Here is a 19,758-nt window from a genome sequence, read left to right on the forward strand (position 1 = left end):
ATCCGGTGATGCAGGTAACCTGCCCGGGATCAGGTGAGCTCTGGCACGTAGGAAGGGTCTCGGCCAGCCTGGAGGAAGAGGGAGGGCAGCTGGCGCCGTCACACCCACCCCAGCTGGGGTCAGGGGCTACAGCAATGAGCTGAGGGCCATCAGCTTCGCTCCGCGCTCCAAGATTAGGACTGGAAGCAGCTCTAAACCCAGCCAAGCATGAACACAAGAGCCCAGACTAGTTGTTTCTTCCACATTTATTTGCTCCCATCTCCATATCCCAAGCCAAGTGGCCAACAGGAGAGGATAACCAGGAGACTCATCTATAGAGCACAGACCTCACAGGCAAGAGACAAGCGGCTGCATGCTGGCCTTGGGTTAAACCCAGGGCCAGCTCCAAGTAGTGCTAGTAAGAAAATAAGACATTCTCTAATTACACAATCTGAGATTAGTGACAGGCAGCCCAGGGGATGGCTGACCCCAGCACAGCACAGCCAAGACACGGCTGCCGTCACCATGGTCCCATGACGCAGGACAGGCTCAGGCAGGGAGGCAGGAGCCCAAAGTCTGTGCACTGCCCACCCTGGGAAGGAAGGGGTTAGCCCCAGCTCCCCTTCTGGCATGAAGAAGTTTTTTGCCTTCACCAGCTGCAGAGGGCCTGAGCTGCCCTGCTGGGTCCCAGAGGTGGCAGAAGGGACAGCAAGGTGACAGGCAGGGGGCTGAAGGCACCCATGGGGAAGCAGGAAGATTAAATAAAGCAAGAGGCAGGCAGAAGGATGCCTCCCACCTCACCCATTGCTGGACGTGGACTGAGCTGATCCACAGGCCAGGAGGCAGCACCGAGCCTCAGGGGCTCCCAGCTGCCTCCTCAGGGGCACTGTGGAAGAGGCCAGTTCACTCCAGGCCAGTAACCTGCAGGGACCTCATCTGCCACTGACAGCCTTTGGGGAGGCTCTCGTTCTGGGAGGTGGAGCTGCAGGATCTCAGGAGCTCACAGGAGAGCCGGGGGATGCTCATGGCTGCTGCTGGCCACCTCACCCAGCACGGTGCTGGCTGGAGTCTCTCAGCACTGTCAGCGCTTGGTCCCCAGAAGTTTGAGGTCCTTGGAGATGGTGCAGCCGTGGGGCCCAGCTGCACCAGGGCTGGGTGGGGAGTTCCAGCTCACTTCTGCAGTGAGGTGCACAGAGTGGAGGGGGAAGCAGCCGGACCAACAGCAGAGACTGTCCCTTGCATGAGCTCCAAGGGACAGGGCTGGGTCCGGCCGGCGCCAGGCTGCGGGAGGGACTGGTCCTCTTCACAAGTGCTCGCTGAGGAAGGAGGAAAGCAAGGCTGACGTACACAGGGTGACTTCTCTCTCCCACAACTGCCTGGAGCAGCTCTGAGATCCCTCTGCCCACACCTTCCCCACTCAGCTCCTATCGCCCCCACCTGCCATGGGCTGAGCCCGTGGTGGGCAGGACACGAGGGCCCTAGGGCTCACCTGGCTATGCGGGACAGGATCTCCTTGATGCGCACCACCAGCTTCTCGTGCTGCAGAGGGTTGCTCTCGATGGCGCTGTGCAGTTTGGCCATGTAGAAGTCCAGGGTGCTCAGTGTAGGGGTTTCCCCGGTGCCTGTGAGGTGGCAGCTCAGTTAGAAGGGGCACAAGTCCCCATCCAATGCTGCCCATTGTGCTGGTGACTGGAGAAGGGACCCTGAACACTATCTGCCACCTTCTGCAAGCCTACACTGACTCAGGTCCAGGAAAAAGTGGATTTGGGCTAATCTCTGTCTTGCAGACACAGTTGTGGCTCAGGAGGGCAGTTCCCAACCTGCCCTACCACATTACAGGGCTGTCACATCTCTGGACACCCAGGACAGCCCCTACAAAGTGCTCCAGGATCTCACCTCACCAGCAGATTAACATTAACTGGCACTCCATTGCCCCTGTGCAGAGCCACAAAGGTGCCTCATGGGTGCCCCAAACTCACCAGGGATGGGGAGGGAGGCGAAGCTGGCAGTGAGGGCCTGCCGCACAGATTGGAGCTGCTGCTGCAAGGCCAGGGTCTGCCTCTCCTCCTGGGCCAGTTCCTGCTCCAGCTTCTCCTTGGCACAGTTCATGCTCTCCGTGTGCTTCTGCAGGATGGCGTTCTGCTCCTCAAACTCGGTGTTCATCTTCCGCAGGCGCCGCAGCTCAGCCTCCCGGGCTGCCACGACCACGAGGAGTCAGCAGGCCTGGCCTCTCTGGCTCTCTCCTTTGTCCCAAACCCAACCCCTTCCCCAGCCATGACTCTCCCAAGAGGCTCAGCATCACCACCCCCAGGCTCCAGCCAGGATTTGGTCTTTCTACCCAGTCTCACCATGGACCTTTCACAGCTTGAACCTCAGAGCTAGTGCTAGCCACAGCCCTGCCATGTGGGTCTCAGGCTGCTCCAGCCATGGCTTTGCTGCAGCTGGCCCCCAGGCAAGATGCTGCAGCACTGGCAGCCCAGCCCCTACCTTTGTTTTGGTCCAAGAACTCCTCGGTGAAGATGGGCACGTCGAAGGTGGAGAAGGTGTCGCTGCACTCGCCAGCCTGGGGGACAAGAGGGGACAGATCAGGCAGGGCTGCTCCCACTGAGGGGGACCCTGTGTCCTTGGGGCTGGGCAGACAGGAGGCACAGGGATGCCTCTTGCTCTGCCTCTTGTCACTCCAGGCTCTGCTTCAGCGGGAAGCCAGCACTTGGAAGGACAGCTCTGCCCAAACCTGCAGTCAGCCTGGCATCCCCCAGGTGAGCCCAGCAGTGCCACCTGCTTCAGGAAGGCTCTCCAGGGCCCTTACCTTGTGTGGGTGCCCATTCAGCAGGGTGTTCACTGCTGCAGAGCCTGCATCCTCTGGAAAGAAGGAAGAATGTTATCCCTAGGAGCCAGCCCAGCACCCCCCAAGAGGCTCTGGCAGCAAGAGTGGAGCCACTGATCTCACCACTCACCTTTCTTGATCTTTTTCTCCTGGATCTTCTCCGTGCACATCTTGTAGGCCTCTGACTGCTGGTACTCCCTCAGCTCCTTCATGTACTGCTGCTTCTCCCGCTCTGCTTCATCCAGGTACCTCTATGGTCACAGACCGTCCTCAGCCTGGCCCTGACCCCAGGCCCCCCCAGGGAACTGCTGACCCCATCCCACTCCTTGAGGTGCAGCTCTTGCTCAGCAGCCCACCAGTACTGGGACAAGCTCCTTCGTGGAGCTTCAGCCAGCAGCAGGCTTTGGGGTGCAGGTTCGAGGGGTGCAGGTTTGAGGGGTGCAGGTTCGAGGGGTGCAGCCCTGGGGCTCTCTCCTGGAGCCTGTACCTGCTTCTCCGAAAGCTGCAGCTTGCTCCACTCAGCCCCGAGCATCTTGGTGATCTCTGGGAAGGGCAGGTCAGGGTGCTGGGTGCGGATCTGCTCACGCCTCTCGTTCAGGAAGCGCACATAGCCTGTCACCGGGGCTTTGGGGCCGTTGGGAAGGATCTTCTTCCTCTTCTTGCCCTTGGGCCAGCCCCTCTTCTTCACTGGCTGGCACCCATAGAAGGGAAAGGTAGAGTCTGTCACAGATCTGAGCACGCGGTGCCATCATGCAGGCAGGGCAAAGGAGCAGCCTGCAGACCCAGCTGGGCCTCCTGTCCCTTGAGGGAAGGTCTGGGTCATAGCCTGGGCTGCTGAAGGGCTGTGGAGGGACAGCCCCAGGCTAGGCACCAGGGATCGGCTCCCATAGGCCGTGTGGAGCTCACCTCCTCCTCGCCATGCGGCTTCTCACCACTCGTCCGTGCCAGCTCTCCCTTCTCCTGCTTGATGGCCACCAGGAAGCTTCCATGCTGAGCTCTGCCTGTAGCATGTCTGCAGCCAGACAGTACCACTCAGAAAGAGCTGGTAAACCACTGGGATCAATGGTGACACATCCCTGAGCAGTGTGGCCTCATGCTCACCAGATCCCCCAGACCTCAACCACCCAAAAAGCCTCTGAACTCCCTACCAGCCCTGGAGCCCCAGCTCCTCTGAGGGGAGGCCACAGATGAGTGATGGGGTTCAAGCAGAGCCCAGCATCAGGCAAGCAGGAACAGCTCTGGTGATGAACCTGAGACCTTTCAGTAACATTTGGAGCTGCTCATGCCACTTTGGAGTCAGGTAGCAGGGACAGACACATCCCTGCCTGACACCAGGACTTGGGTGCACACTTTGAGGAGGAGTCACAGGCAGCTTGAACCAGCTGATCCTCCTCTGCAAGGGAGGAGCTGTGTGGGTTTGGATCCTGGCTCCAGGGGCACACCTGCAAGCATGACCCACATGCAGCACTAGGGATAAAGAGAACCCTCAAGGCAGAGGCCGAGGGCACAGCACTGGGGCTGGCTCAACCTGCTCCAGCCACAACTGCTTCACAAGGTTCCTGTCATCTGTACTGCCACTGAGACACTTCTGAGAGCCACCAAATGGCTCTAACACAGGGCTGCTGGCCCTGACTCTCACTCTCCTACTTGCTGCCTTGTCTCTACAGCTCAGGATCTGCTTTCATCAGAGGACAAAGGTCCAGGCACCCAGGTCAGCAGAGGCTCCCTGTCCCAGCTGAGCACATGAAGCCTCACAGCAGCATCACCCCAGGGCTCTCTAAGCTGCAGCAGCTCCTTCTCCAGCTGAGTCCACCCCACAGCCAAACCCCTGTCCTGCTTGCATCCTTCAGTCCCAGACACAGTGTGCCTGCTGGCAACACACTGGGGGAGCCACAAAGGGCTCGAGAACTGCAGCAAACGACCCAACCTTGGGGTTCACCCATCACAGGCCATGGAAACTAGCTCGGGGCCAAGCACAAACCTCAGTAGAGAGCTACACTGTGAACCAAAAGCCAAACCAATCCTGACAGGCTTGGGATGCACCCCAGAGTTCCTCCCTCCTGTTTGTCACTCAGGTGCCTGATGTAAACCCAAGTCCCCTCAGAGACCCCAGCCTCCTACTCTCAGGCACACACCACCCTTGCAATTAGTTATGCAAGTCCCCAGGGACACTGCCTGTAACTGCATTGGTCCTTGCACCCAGGGTGAGTTTTTCCCATCAGGATTTGATTCTGGCCAGCCAGCCTGCACCCCTATGCTCACATGGAAGCCCCAGGGGAAGGTGAGAGGCCATCTCTTCTTCCATCTTTTTTGGGGGAAGGAAAAAACATCCCTGAGGCTCTGCATGGGCACAGCCAGCCTTGGCCTTTAACAGCTCTAACAGAGACATTCCCAGTGTGCTTATTCAGTATGATCATGCTCAGGCACCACAGCCAGGAATGCACCAAGACCCTCTGCCACCAGATCTCTGCCTTCTCCTGCTCCTCCAAGCAATCCAGATTCCTCACATGTTTTTAAAAGTAAAGTTCCTCCACTTCTCTGAACATCCCTCAGTGGCTTCACTCTGGCATCCACCTCAGAGGCACTTCCCACCCCCAGCCCACCCCACAGCTCTTGCCCCTCTGCTGGCAGAGACAGCAACACCAGCTGAGGACAGTCCACAGGTCACCCCACACCACCTAAGCCCTCACTGGTCATAACCTTACAGACACTTCTTTTACACCATGTCTTCCTTAGCCTTGCAGTGAGGAGCCCAGCTAGATGGAAGCACAACTTAAGAAAGCAGGCAAGTACGGGGAGAGCAGTGCAGCCCACAGTAAGGGATGAGGGTCCCCAGAACACAAGGAAGAGCCCCAAGGTTTGCATGGCAGGACAGGCAAAGGACAAAGGACCAAGGCTCGGCACAGGCTGGGGGGATACGGAGCAGCTTGTGGCACGCAGGACGACATGGGGCCGGAATCGCAGCGAGGGGACACTTACAGCATCCCAGCAGGCAGCTGCCTGGCGCTGTGGGCCATGGGTGCAGGGGATCACCAGCACCGCTCGGGTCACCACCCTGAAGGACAGAGCCAGAGATGGCACCGCGCCCAGCAGGCGACGGGGCGGCTGAGGACACAGCCCGGGGGCTGGTGCCGCGGGAGCTACAAGGGCGCCCCCGCCCCCGCCCTGTCCCGCTGCTGGGAGGGGGAGGTCTTCCCCGTGGGACATGGCAGACGGCCGCAATGGCGTCTCCTCCCCAGCCAACCCCTCTCGAGTCTCTCCACCTCCTCCTGGCCCCCATGGAAGTCTCAACCCAGCGCCAGCCCCTCCCAGGGCCCCAGGATGAGCTCCAGGCCCCCCTCTCCTCACTGAACGCCCCCGCGCTGTGCCCCCACCAACCCCTCCGTTTCCCCGGGACCCCACTGCTGCCCCCCAATAGATCACTCCCACACACCGCCCCCTCCCACCAGCGCCCCTCGAAACTCTTCCTGACCCCCACCCCCTTCCGGGGGCCCCAAGACCCCTCGCTCCCGAGGATCCCCCCACCTCGGGGTCTCCCAAACCCTCCCGTCCTCGATCTTCCTGTCCCGGGGACCCCCGCGAAACTCCCCATCCTGGGGGACCTCCCCACCTCGCAATCCCTCAAACCGCCCTCCCAGCCCCGGGGATCCTCCTGCCCCGGGGTCTCCCAGCACCCCCCGCCCCAACTTTCCTGCCGGTGCCCCTCCGCCGCTCTTCCTCACTTGGCCACGCCCCTCTATTATTATGCAAACGAGACTCCCGCCTCGGCCCTTCCGATTGGCCCCTCGCACCACGCCTGGGGAGGGCAGCCTAACGCGGATTGGCTGAGGCGGTGACGTCAGAGGAAAGCGGCGGGGAGAGGGGAGGGGCAGGCCCGGCCGGCGCGGCTCGTGCGCGTACGTTGATTCGGCGCGCGCGGCACGCTGCCCGCCAATCAGCATGCGGCGTGGGGATACAGACGTGCTGGGGGCGGGGCAGCGCCTGCTGCCCTTAAAGGGGCAACGACGCACGCGGGGTGCGGCACACCGTGCCTGACCCACGGTCCGTGTGACCGGTACCACTCGGCCTGCGGGGCCGGAGCCCCGGGAGGGATCTCCTGGAGTCCCGTGGCTCCAGTGTGCCCTCCTTGCTCCCGGTGATCCTAGTCCCAGTGATCCCAGCATCCTCCCACTCCTCCCAGTAACCCCAGTGCCCATCTCAGGGCTGACCCAGGGACTCCAGTGACTCTCACTCACCGCTGCCAGCAGCCCCAGTATCCCACGGCTGCTCCTAGTAGCCCAAACGCCCCAGTATCCCACGGCTGCTCCTAGTAGCCCAAACGCCCCCACTCTTGGGGTGTCAATGGCCCTGAACCAACCCCGTCGCCTCGAAGTGGTGACCAACTTACTCCAGCACTGCCCATGGGGATCGCAGAGCCCCCAGTGTGTAGCAACCCCAATGCCACACCCACACCCCCCCCCCGCAGGAGGGACATGGCTTATTTCAGAGTTGCGCAAGTCTGGGTGCCGGGGGCGTCCCCAGCCAAGCCAGCGCACCCGTAGGTCATCCCGGCGGATATTCACGCGGTGCCTTTGCTCCGCCTCAAGCCAGCCCCTGTCAATTACCCAGCCTCGGTCTCCATCCCGCTTCGCGTTAAAGGTCCAGTTGCTCTTCGCTGCTCATGCTCCTAGGCTGAGGGGTTTGTTTTGGGCAGGGGTCTCCCAGCCAGGTGTGGGGCTTGACATGATAACGACTCTGGTTTAGCCTCGAATGCTATTTTCCAGCCAAAAGCTAACTGCGGGAATTAGTAGCATAGTCCAGGACATTTCAACCACGAAGGCCATCCCATTGCAAGTCCCATTCTTCATTGTCCCAGGGGTAAACGAACAGTTCCACTCTGAACGTGAAGCCTCTTTGGCTCAAGGGTTCAGATTTCCCCATCATCTTCAACACCAGTACTGTCTACGCTGGTTCCATTGACCCCATTACCTACTATGGGGGGAAGTCCCAGTTACCCCAGTACCTCCACACTGTTTTCAGTGACCCCAGGTCCACTCAAGGGGGATCATTCTGAAGTCCCAATGACTCCAGTGCTGCCTATATTGGTTCCACTGACCCTGGTATCTACTCAAGTCTCAGCCACCCCAGTACTCCCACGCTGCTCCTAGTCACCCAGTGTGCATCCAGCTGGGAGTCTCCATAATGCTAGGAGTCACCTCAGAGTTCCAATGATGCAAATATTCCCCTCAAAGCGGGTCCCAGTACTACTCACACTGTCCCAATCACACAGCCGCAATCACCCCAGTATCCCCGTACTGCTCCCAGTGACCCCCAGTAGCCACCCAAGCGGTGGTCACCTCAGAGCTCCAGTGACCCCAGTCCCCTCCAAACGGGCGCCTCCAGTCCCCAGGGCTTCTGGAGCCCTCCTGCGTCCTCCCACTATCTTCCCCGGGCGCAGACCCGCAGGGAGGGTGCAAGCCGGCCGACGGGGAGGAGCAGGGCGCCGGTGGGGCCGGGCAGCCCCGCCCTGTCCCGCGCTGTCCCGGACGCTGCGGGCCGGCGGCGCGGCATGGCGGAGCGCGGCGCGGCGGAGCGCAGCCCGGGAGCGGGCGGCGGCGGCGCGGCGCTGGCGCTGCGGGCGCGGCTGAGCTTCGCGGCCGGGCACTTCCTGAACGACCTGTGCGCCTCGCTGTGGTTCACGTACCTGCTGCTCTACCTCCACGCCGTGCTGGGCTACGGGCACCGCCTGGCCGGGGCCCTGCTGCTGGCCGGCCAGGTGGCCGACGGGCTCTGCACGCCCCTCGTCGGCTACGAGGCCGATCGCTCCACCGGCTGCGGCCGCTACGGGCGGAGGAAGGCCTGGCACCTCGCCGGTGGGTGCTCGGGGGGGGCTGTGAGGCATTGCTGCACTGCTTCGGGTTGAGAGGTCATCGCTGGGGCAGACTTTCTGGGGTGTACCTAGGTGAGGGAACCTTTCCAGGGTGCCCTGGGTAGGGATGGGTGGCCACGGGGGAGCCTTTTCAGGGTGCCCTGGGTAGGGATGGGTGGCCCCAGGGGAGCCTTTTCAGGGTGCCCTGGGTAGGGATGGGTGGCCCCGGGGGAGCCTTTTCAGGGTGCCCTGGGCGGGAATGCATGGCCCCAGGAGAGCCTTTCTGGGATGCAGAATCAGCCTTGGAGTGCCTCTCTGGGGTGCCTGGAGTAGAAAGGGAGGTCTCGGGGGCAGGCTTTCTTCTGTGACCTGGATGGAGAGCGATGGTATAAGGACAGCCTTTCGGGGGTGTCCTGTGGGGGGAGTGGCGCCAAGGATGCCTTTCTGGAGTGCTCTGAGTGAAGGAGGTCAGCCATGGGGGTGCCTTTCTGGTATGGGGGTTCAGCCCTGGGGATGCTTTGAACTGGGGGGAAATCCAGAGTGCCTTGCCTGAAGGAAAGCCTCCCTCAAATGGAAATGTGTGGCCCCAAGAGAGCTTTTCTGGGGTGGGGGTCACCCCCAGGGAAGCCTTCCTGGAGACCCCTGGCTGCAGAGGCAACAGCTGCTGTGGCAGTGAGATGGGGACTGGGTCACCTCTAGAAAGAGAGAGGCACCCCAGGGATGATCAGAGATGTGGAAGGGGGGCTGCTTTTGGAAGAAGGGCTGCCCTAGGCTGGGCTCTCCTGGATGTCCTGTGTGGAGGGTGAACCAACCTGAGGCAGTATCCAGGCTGAGACAGCAGTGCCCCAGGTCAGGGAAGATGGGTCCAGGGTGCCCTGTGTGGAGCAGAGAAGACTGGAAGGTGCTTTTGAGGGACATCCCATGTGGAGGGGCAGCATCCCCCATGGCAGTGAGGTGGGACTGGGTGCTCTAGGATGCCCCAGGCATTGCTGTCTGAACCTGGGTGGAGGAAGGGCACAGAGATGTCCTCACCCTGCCCAGGCACTGCCCCCATCCTGGTGGCTCGTGTCACCAGAGCTGGTGCTGCCTGGCCAGGGCTCCCTGCTGTCTCTTGGGCCATGCCTGCATGGTAGAAGAGGGCTACAGGGTGTCCCTGTGCTCCCCTGCATGGGGGTGGCATTGAGTTTGGGTGATTGCTGTGTGCTTAGCTGGTCTATGCTACAGCAAAACTGAGACTGACAGTAAAATCTGGGCTTCCCCAGGGCCAAGCAGCTCTCAGTTGTCCCCAGTGGGTGACCCTAGGCCACAGGGCCCTTGAGCTCATCAGGGCTGGGGACACTGTGTCCTGTGCTTGCTGGTGAGTCAGGGTCTCGTGGGGCTGAGGAGGCAACTGCCTTGGTGTGAATTATTAACAGGAGCCCTTCTGGTGTCATGCCCTGGGGTCCCTGCAGTGAAGTGCAGGGACCAGTGTGGACTCCTGTGTTGGGGTCCCTCCCTGAGGGGGTGCTGTGTCCTGGAAAAGGGTTCTCAGTGCCACAAGCAGCATGGGAGTCTATGCCATCCCTGTGGAACTGATGAGGGGGATTGGGGCAGTTAGGGTGAAAAAAACATCCAGTAATAGTCAGAGATAGTTTGCTGCTTCCTCACAGTAACAGCCGGCTGCCAGCTCGCCCAGAGTGGGCCCGCACCGGGAGAGGACGGTTGTGGTGTTGGTGCTCTTATCTTGAGCCCAAATTTATCTCAGCCAACCGCCTTATGCAAATTAACTACAGCCTGGGAAGGTGGGTGAGCTACCCAGAGCTGTGCTTGGCAAGCAAGGGGAGCGTTGAGGGGCAGCAGCTTCACCCCCACCGTGGTATCAGCTAGTTAGATCTGCACCCTAGATTTAGGGAAGTGGCTGGAGCCTGCGCGGCAGCTCTGCTCCAGCCGGGTGCTGCCAAGCATGCACTGAAGGGGAAGTCCTCAACCACATCTTGCACAGGGTCTGCAGCTGCCCCAGCTGTGGGGAGCCAAACACCCTGTCCAGCCTTGCAGCTTCAGCAGCACAGGCAGAAGGAGGGTTATGGATGGAAGCTTCTCTGGATTATTCCTGGAAGGTGGGGGCTATGCTGCCACCTCCCTTGGCTGACTGCAGCGAGACAACCCCCCCTGGAACAACCCCCCCTGGAACAAATCTCCTGGAATTAGCTGTGCTGGTCCCACTTGGGGCTCCCTTGGTGACACTGTGGTGAGGTGCTTCATGTGGGAGCACAGTGGCTCATCTCGTGGCAGCCCATGATCAGATCAGAGGAAATGCTGTGAAACCGCAGCCCTGGGGGGAGTTATCACAAGCTGCTGTCCCTGACACCTCCCTGCTGTGCTCCTGGGTGGCTCACCCCACATGCCAGCCTGCCTGCTCCCCAGGTTTTTTGGGGGCAGCTTCCTGCCACAATGAGCTTGGAAGGGTGAGCTGCTCTTTGCTGCCTGTCTGTGCCAGTCTGGCAGTGCTAGCCCAAATTTGTGCCACAGACTTGTGCCACAGCCCAGCATTACGGTGATCCTGCCCTGCAGGGCCAGGACATGAGACTGAACCCTGGACCGCTGCAGGAATGGGCAGAGTGGTCTTGAGTGGTTCCTGTGGCCCCATCTGGGAGAGGAGAAGGGTCTCTAGGACCCACCTTCACTTGGGCAGATCCAGGGATATGTGGGTGTTGGATGCAGCCCTATGCCAGAGGAGCATGATTCCGTGGCCTGTGGGGGTGGCCCCAGTGCTGGGCACTGCTTGTCCCTGGGCACCATGAGGAGGAAGTGGCAGGAGTCTTCTGCATGTGTGATGGTGGCAGTGGCTCATGGGTGGGTGCAGGGGTGGACACAGAGGTTGCAGCAGCCTGGGGCCTGTAGCTTTTGCCCTAGCACTCCCCAGGGGGTGTGGACAAGTCCCTTGCAGCCCCTAGGGACTGTAGAGCCTAATTATGCTGGGCTCTGGGACTGAGGTGTGGCAGAGCCTCCCTGATCCTCCAGACAGGGCTCAGCTGGAAACCAACAGCCCTGTAACAGGGATCAAAGGAGGTCTGGCCTGGCTTGAACCCTCTTGGACCCTTTCTGTCCTGGTGGCTTGCCTGAGGCAGAGACACTGTGGTGTGCCCATGTCCCCTGTCCCTGGGGGCTCCTGGAGTACCAGAGCCATCTGCAAGCCAGGGCAGGGTAGCACCCAGCACCCTGCCAGGGTCTTTGCTCAAGATGGATCTGAGGCAGGCTGGGATTGTCCTGGCTACCCTGAGCAGGGAGAGAACCACACTGCCCCAGCGCTGTGGCAGCTGGAGCGGCTGTGCCACATGGAAGTGACGATGATGAAGAACAGCCATCCACAGGGTAGAGGAAGAGAAACTGCTTGTGAAGAGGAGGATCTTGCAGTCACTTGGAGAAGGGACTTTGGGCACCTGTCAAAGCAGCTGCACATTCCCTCAGTCCTCAGAGCAGGTTCCCACGGCTCTTCTGCAGCACCTGGGCCTCAGGGGCAGAGAAGTCTTCAGCAGATATGTTCTGTGACCTTGTGAAAGGGGAGACAGCAGCCAGCCTGCCCCTGCCTGCTCCACGTAGGCGTCCCCCCTCGGTCACGCTGCTGCAAAAGAAGCCTGGCTGGTGTCCCTGACGCCGTAGGGACATTCCTGTGGCTCAGAGCCCAGTGCAGGAGGCAGCTCCACTCTTGTCCTCCCAGCCACAATGAGCTGTCCCTGGCCGTTGCTCTGCAGGTCACCTCTAAGTGTGGAGGGAGCCTGTGGGCTCTACTAGCCCCACAGTAGAAGGGGCAAGGGGGCAAATGGCCCTGTAGCCACAGGACAGCATGGAGCCCTGCTGGCGCTCAGGGAGCCTTATCACCCTTGGGCAGAAGCAGTGCATGTGAGGCCTTGAGGCTGGGCATCTGCACACTGGAGATGGGGAGAGAAGCCCTCGGGGGGGGGGGGGGGGGGGGTGGGGTGTCAGGGTCTGTCCTCTGGCGTTTTGAGGGGGACAGACCCAGTACCATGGGGTGCTGCACTTTGAGGGGGAAGCTTGACTGGGGAAAACTTGCTGACAGTGTCTGACCACTGGATGTGAAAGAGAACAGAACAAGTTGGGGAGGGGACAGGAGTGTCCAGGGTATCACTTAGCCCTGTGGGGTAGGACCTGTCCTATCAGAAGGCAGTGTCCATCTGTGTCTGAGTGGGCTGGTGACAGGAAACCAGGGCTTGCAGCCTCTCATTGCTCTGCTCTCTTCCCAGGTACCACCTGCGTCCTCGTGTCCTTCCCCTTCATCTTCAACCCCTGTTTAGGTTGCAAGGAAAACACACCAGAGTGGGCAGCCTTCATCTACTACCTCCCCTTCATCATCATCTTCCAGTTTGGCTGGGCAGCCACACAGGTCTCCCACCTGTCCCTCATCCCAGAGCTGGTGACCAGTGATCATGAGAAGGTGGAGCTCACAGCTTTCAGGTGAGCATAGCCAGACCTGGGTGTCTCATGGACCCAGAGAAACAGCTCTCCCTGCCTCAAGTCCCATTGCTTCTGTGCTGAGAGGTCCCTTGAATGCCATGGGTCTGTCATTGCACATTTGATCCTGTGCAGCCCATCTGGTCCAGTAGGTAGGGATGGCCCCAAAACCAGGCTGGGCAGCTCTGTGTGCTCAGTCCTGCCTGTCTGGCAGGATCAGGCTGTGGTGAAGATGTTTATCAGATGGAGCAGGGCTTGGTTATCTCCCCAATGAGTGGAAGTTCCCTTTCTGGCAGGCAAGCAGGGGCTGCAGTGCAGCCAGGCAGGGAGGAAGTTGGGGTAACCCTGGGGCACGAGTTTGGGCATCCTTGGGGCAGAAGTGAGTTGTGACTGGAAAGTGGACAGGCTGATCTGGAGGGATCTTGGTTTCCTCCCAGTCATGCCCTGAGGCTTGGACTGGGCATGCTGGACATGCATCAGCAAGGCAGATGCCTGACCAGTTGTGTGTGCTCTTGGAGGTGTCACCTCAGCAATGACACCGGGGTGCAAAGCTGGCTGCAGCAACCCTGGCTTGGAGGGCAGCCTTGGGTCAAGATGTGGCTGCCATGCCTGGAGCTGTGCTTGTCCCTGCTTCACCTGAGGTGCTGTCTCCCCTCTCAGGTATGCCTTTACTGTCATGGCCAACATCACTGTGTATGGCCTGGCCTGGATGCTGCTGAACTTCCAGGTGCAGCAGCCTGACCACACAGAGCACCTTGGCATCAAGGATGTCCCTGTGTTCCGGGTAAGTGGCAGGGCCCTCAGTCTGTGGGGTCCTCTCTTCCCTGGATGGGATGTGGCTCAGCTGGGGAGGTGCCAGAGGGAGTGCCTTGGCAGTGCCCTGACACCCCACTGCTGCAGTGGGCAGGGGCACCTCCTTTGAGTATTTGAGGACACCTCTTTATCCACCAAACTGCTAGGGGATGGATGATGGGCAGGAAAAGGGCACCCCTTGTTAAGCTCACCCCCTCTGCTTCACCCAGAACCTGTCCCTCATTGTGGTGGGAATAGGGGCCGTGTTCTCCTTCATCTTCCACCTGGGCACCAAGGAGAAGCCTTACCTGCCAGGCTCACTGCCCCAGCCAGAGGAGAGCTCACCCCTGCTGCAGAATGACTCCACAGGCCCCCCGTGCCCGCTGCTCAGCTGGAAAGACTGGCTGCTGGAACCTGCCTTCTATCAGGTACAGCTCTGAGCAGGGCTTGGGGTGCCTGTCCTGGGCTGCTGCCCTGCCTCGGTGCTGTGGGCATTCTCTGGCAGTGGGATGTGGGCCTGGTGCAGGTGAGGACAGAGAGATAAGCTGTACTGTGCCTCCCACCTACCATGTCAGGAGGCCTGTCCCTTTCTCAGCAGAGATCTGTGCCATGACAGGGCTGGGCACAGAAGGTGCCTGCCTTCCCTGCCTCCTAGCTGAGCAGTGCTGTCAGCTCTCTGTCCCCTCCCAGGTCGCAGTGCTCTACATGTCCACCCGGCTCATTGTCAACCTGTCCCAGACCTACATCACCATGTACCTGACCAACTCCCTGCTGCTGCCCAAGGTGGGTGCAGGGCATGTCCCTGCCAGCGTGTCGAGGTCACAAGGGTAGGGGTCCTATGCTAGTGGTCCAGAGCTCATCTTCTCTCTGTCCTCATCTCTTGCAGAAATATATTGCCAGCATCCCCCTTGTGATGTATGTCAGTGGCTTCCTCTCCTCCTTCCTCATGAAGCCTGTGAATAAGTGGATAGGTCGAAATGTGAGTCCTGGGGGCCTGGTGCAGTCTGAGTTAGGCCCAGGATCCAGTGAGAGCAGAGCACTCAGCACACCTGAGTCTGGCTGGAGAGCAGGGACCCCTTTTGCATCCTTTGCAGCTTCCCTGCTGCCGTGTGAATCCTGCTGGGACAGTGCAGGTTATGGTCAGGGTGAAGGGGGCATGGGCCTAGCAGGTCCCTTGTCAGGCTGTGCTGTCAGCCTAGACTGGACTGGGAGAGCCTCATGGTGCCACATGTGGCAGAGGGAGGGTTTAGCTGAGCCACCCTGGGCAGTGCCAGCTGTCCCTCCAGTGTCCCCCTCCTCCACCCTGCAGCAGCACTGTTCCCCAGTAAGCCCTCACCTCTGCTGCCCAGGTCAGGGGTCCCTGCGCTCCGCACAGGACCTGCTGCAGCGCTGCTGGAGGCTCTTTGGCTGTGGCCAATGCTGTGAACCAGCCTGGGCCGTTGCAAGGCCCTTGTAGTTTGGAAGCTTCTTACTTAAAACCAGCTGGGAGAGAGCCAGGGCTGTCCCGTGTGGGTCTTAGGCGGCAGCTGAGCCCATGCCCTCCCCACTCACCCCTGTCCTGCTGGATGTCAGCTGAGCTGGGATCTGAATTCTCCCTTCTCCCTCCCTGGAGCAGCTGACTTACTTCATGGGCATCCTGGTGATCCTGGCCTTTGCCTCCTGGGTGACCCTGGCCAGGAAAATGGGATCAGAGATCTACGGGGTGGCCGCTCTGCTCGGGGCTGGCTCTGCCACTATCCTGGTAACCTCCCTCTCCATGACAGCAGACCTCATTGGCACCAACACGGTACGTGTGCCCTGCCAGGACGGAGCAGACTGGCACAGAGGGACTTGGAGCCCGTGGGATGGGGCTGTCACTAGTGTGGGATCAGGGGACATGGAGACCCCTGCGAGGGGCTGTGCTGGGAGGGTGCAGGCAGCCCGGCCTGAGCCCTGTTGCAGTCTGTGCTGTGCCCATCAGAGGGCACAAGGTGCTCGCGGGCGAGGCCTCGGTGCAGCGGCCAGCAGGGTTCCTCTCCCCTTGCAGCACAGCGGCGCCTTCGTCTATGGTGCCATGAGCTTCACGGACAAGATGGCCAACGGCCTGGCTGTGATGGCCATCCAGAACCTGCACCCGTGCCCGTGAGTGTCCCTGCAGGGCAGGAACCCTCCCAGGGGCAGCTCCAGCCACATTGCCTGGGAGACAGGCAGCAAACGTCCCTGCTTTGGAGTGAGAGATGTGGGTGGAAACCATCTCTTGATTTGTCTCTGCTCCTCCCTCAGCTTCTTTTCTGGCCCTGGCTGAGGGCTGCATCTCTGGGATGCTCAGAGGGGCTGGCGATCTCAGTGTCCAGCTGGCTGCCCTCTTGTCTTGCCCTGGGTTTTTCCCTCACATCCCTGTGTGAAGCACTCTTGACACCAAGGACATGGGACTGCTGTCAGCAGCCCCAGGGTGCTGGGGCAGCACTGGGCAAGGGCTCCAGTTCTGGCAACCCAGACACAGGCCTCCTTTCTCCCTGCAGGACTGAGCTATGCTGCCCTGCCTGTGTCAGCTTCTACCACTGGGTGATGGTGTTGGTCACTGGAGGCATTGCTGTGGCTGCTGTTGTCTCTCTGTGCTGCATCATGGTCTGGCCCATCCGAATCCGCTACCGTGAGTGGGGCTGGGAGCAGCAGGGTGGGGAGCAGCCATGTGGCTGGGGGCACTGTGAGTCCTGTGTCCTCTGCCAGCCCGGGCTAAAGCAAAAGTGTCTTGCCAGATGGCCCTGGCTGCCAGGAGTCAGCCGGAGCCCTGTCATTGGAGGCACAGAGGGCAGAGGAACCATCCTGCTTCTGCTATTCCTGGCCCTTGATCTGGGGGCTGCAGCTGTTTGTGTGCCCTCCTGGAAGGCAGGATCCACCCCTGCCTGTGCCTGCAATGGCAGTGCTGATCCTGGCAACCCTGGGGTTATTGAGAGCTGGCAGGGGCTGCTGCATGTGCTGTTAGCCAAATGGGGGGTCAGGTTTTGGGTGTAGGGTGCCCCTTGCCAGGCTGGGGACTCAGTGCCAGTTCCTCTCCACCCTACTAGGTGCCTGTCTTGCTCTGGGATGGGGGGAGAGGACAGACCCCTCTGTGCTGCCTTGGAGATGTGCTAGGCAGAGCCCCTTGTGCTAGTGGCAGGAGTCCAGAAGGTTTGGGCCTGCACATGGTAGCTTACCCCAGAAGCTGCAATGGCTGCTAACCTGTCCCTTCCATCCTGTCCCCACAGATGCAGTCTGCCTGCGGGGGCTGAGCGGAGAGAGGACCACCTACGGTGAGACAGAGAGCACGGAGGGAAGGAACCCAAGCAGCACCCTCAACTGACCAGGCCTGTCTGGTGCCCACACTGCTGAGCTCTGCCTGAAGGGACCCTCCTGCAGGGGGTGGCACCGTGGTGGGGCACTGGGCTGGTGGGGAGGCTGCCCCCTGTCCTATCTCCGTTACTGTGTTCTGCAATCCCCCCGTGCCCTCCCCTGGGACTTGTGAAGGATGTCACTCCCTGCTTGCACGACTGTAACACTACAGCGCCCTGGGTCCGGCTGCAGGGCTAGCCCCGGCACGGGCCACGGGCACCCGGCCCGTGGTTTTAACCTGCTTGTCTACGGCCAGTATGTACAGACAGCACTTTCTAAAGGAGGGGGAAATGGAGAGAAAAATAACCTCAACAAAGCATCTCTGACTGCGGACCGACTGCCTCGCTGTCCTCCCCGGGCCCCTCCCTGTCACGGCGGGACCCTGGGACCTGCTCCTGGGGTGGGGAGCACCCACGGCAGGGTGAGCAGGAGCAGGGTACGTGGTTTGGGGCGCGCACGACGGCGCTCTCCCTCCATCCCGCCTGGGAGGCTGGCCCCAGCGCCGCGGGAGGCTTCGGGGGTGTCCTGCGGGGAGGGGGAGAGCGGCGGCAGCATGGGCGCCCTCAACAACGATGGCAGCCGCGCCCGCAAACAAAATGGTGGCCGCGCAGCTGCGGTGGAGCCCAGCGATTGGTTCCTGTGTCGGCTGCCCCGCCCCTCGGGGTAGAACAACTAATGGGAGCCCTGCGTGTTTCAGGCGGGGCGGTGTTACGCAGCCGGCCGCTCCAGCCGGCCGCTCCCGGGGCAGGCTGCAGTGAGCCGCGGGCGGGGCGGCTCGGGGGCTGCAGCCCTGTTCCCGTGGGGCCTCGATCTCTGCGGCAGGAATGTGAGGGGTCTAGGGCGCAAGTCCTGTGGGGAGGGGCAGAGGGAGCTGGGGTTGCTCAGCCTGGAGAAAAGGAGGCTGAGGGCAGTCTCTGTACAACTCCCTGAAAGGAGGCTGGAGGCGGGTGGGAGTTGGTCTCCCAAAGAACAAGTGACAGATCCAGAGGAAATGGCCTCGAGGTGCCCCAGGGGAGGGTTGGGTTGGACGTGAGGAACGATTTCTTCTCCTTGGGAGTCGTGAAGCCCTGGAACAGGCTGCCCGGGGCCATCCATGGGTCCCGATGGGACGCACCCGCGGGTGCTGGGGGGTCTGGCAGAGGTCATTGCCAGACCACTCTCTACCGTCCTTGGTAAGTCCCGGCGGCCAGGAAAGCTGCCCGGGGGCTGGAGGAGCACAAACGTCACTGCAGCCTTCAGAAAGGGCAAGAAGGAGGAGCCAGGGAGTGGAACATCTTCCCTACCAGGAGAGACTGAGGGAGCTGGGGGCTCTTTAGCTTGGAGAGGAGGAGCCTGAGGGTGACCTCATTCATGTTGATAAAGATGTGCAGGGTGGGTGCCAAGGAGATGGAGGCAGGCTCTGCTCAGTGATGCCCAATGCCAGGACAAAGGGCACTGGGGTGGAAGTTGAGGAAATTCCATGGAAACAAGAGAAAAAAATAAATCACTGTGAGGGTGACAGAGCCCTGGAGCAGGCTGCCCGGGGGGGCTGTGGAGACTTCTTTGGATGGAGATACTCAGAACCTTCCTGGATGTGTTCCTGTGTGATCTGCTCTGGCAGGGGGGTTGGACTGGATGAGCTTTCGAGCTCCTTCCAGCCCCTAACATTGTGTGATCCTTGGAGGAGTTTCAAAGATGTGGAGCTGTGTTGCTGAGGGCCATGGTTTAGTGGTGCCCTGGTAGTGCTGGGGTAAGGGTTGGACTCGATGATTTTCAAGGTCTCCTCCAAGCTAAACCGTTCTGCGGTGCTGCAGCTGCTGGGCCGTGGGTTGTTAACCATCTGCCATCAGCCCTTTGCTGGGGGAAACGAACAAAGAGCTTTCTCCCTGCCCCTTGGGGGTGGCTGGACACCATCAGGAGCAGGAGGATTCTGCACCTGGGTGACAGTCGTGTGGCCGTGTGTCACTCGGGGCAGACGAAGGGGCCGTGCTGCTAGGACACCACAGTGCATGCCATTGTCTGTCAGTGCTTTCTTAGGGCAGACTGGATCTAGGGGATGAGGCCACCCCAGCCCGGCAGCCTGCGGGGACTGACTGCAGCGGTGAGGGGCCTGGCACAGCCCTCTGCTCACCCAGATGGCTGTGGCCGTACCATGCCGTGGGGTACTCAGGCTGGGGTGCACCAGAGCATAGCTGGCCCTGCAGAGTGGCACACCTTGGCTCCACCTCACTGGGGGCATCCCAGTGCCACCCTGCAGCACCTTCCCCTGCCTGCCTGGCACCATGCTGGTGCCTGGCTGTGGGGACTGAGTGTGGGTGAGTGGTGCTGGGGGAAGCTGGGCTGTGCATGTGCCCACACGTGTGGGCAGGGATGTGTGGAATGCCTGCATATGGGCACTGTGTGTGCATGCCCTGCCTGCTTGCACTCATGTGTGCATGGTGTGCACACAGAGGCAGCCCTCTGCATGCTTGGCATGTGGGGAGGGGTGTGTGCAGCTGGGGGTGTGGGCAGGGCTGCTACAGAGCCCCTGAAG

The 19,758-nt window shown here is 60.9% G+C and overlaps 2 protein-coding genes across 2 annotated transcripts; one reads left to right on the forward strand and one right to left on the reverse strand.

The window, feature by feature from the left end:
* Positions 1–227: 227 nt before the first annotated feature.
* HMG20B (high mobility group 20B) lies at positions 228–6,545 on the reverse strand. The gene is made up of 10 exons (XM_068156439.1): positions 6,497–6,545; positions 5,786–5,860; positions 3,713–3,818; positions 3,294–3,497; positions 2,937–3,057; positions 2,789–2,841; positions 2,467–2,542; positions 1,959–2,174; positions 1,469–1,601; positions 228–1,295 (listed from the first exon to the last, which is right to left on the reverse strand). Exons 2-10 carry the CDS (start codon positions 5,821–5,823, stop codon positions 1,283–1,285), a joined length of 960 nt encoding a protein of 319 aa, XP_068012540.1. The 5' UTR covers positions 5,824–5,860; positions 6,497–6,545; the 3' UTR covers positions 228–1,282.
* Positions 6,546–8,351: 1,806 nt separating this feature from the next.
* On the forward strand, positions 8,352–17,667 carry MFSD12 (major facilitator superfamily domain containing 12). The gene is made up of 10 exons (XM_068156436.1): positions 8,352–8,658; positions 12,896–13,106; positions 13,764–13,887; positions 14,126–14,323; positions 14,586–14,678; positions 14,782–14,874; positions 15,511–15,681; positions 15,922–16,016; positions 16,397–16,527; positions 17,123–17,667. Exons 1-10 carry the CDS (start codon positions 8,355–8,357, stop codon positions 17,215–17,217), a joined length of 1,515 nt encoding a protein of 504 aa, XP_068012537.1. The 5' UTR covers positions 8,352–8,354; the 3' UTR covers positions 17,218–17,667.
* Positions 17,668–19,758: the final 2,091 nt, after the last annotated feature.

The sequence above is a fragment of the Melanerpes formicivorus genome, unplaced genomic scaffold (genome assembly GCF_026170545.1).
Source record: "Melanerpes formicivorus ecotype bairdi unplaced genomic scaffold, bMelFor1.0.p_v2 SCAF_34, whole genome shotgun sequence".
NCBI lineage: Eukaryota > Metazoa > Chordata > Aves > Piciformes > Picidae > Melanerpes > Melanerpes formicivorus.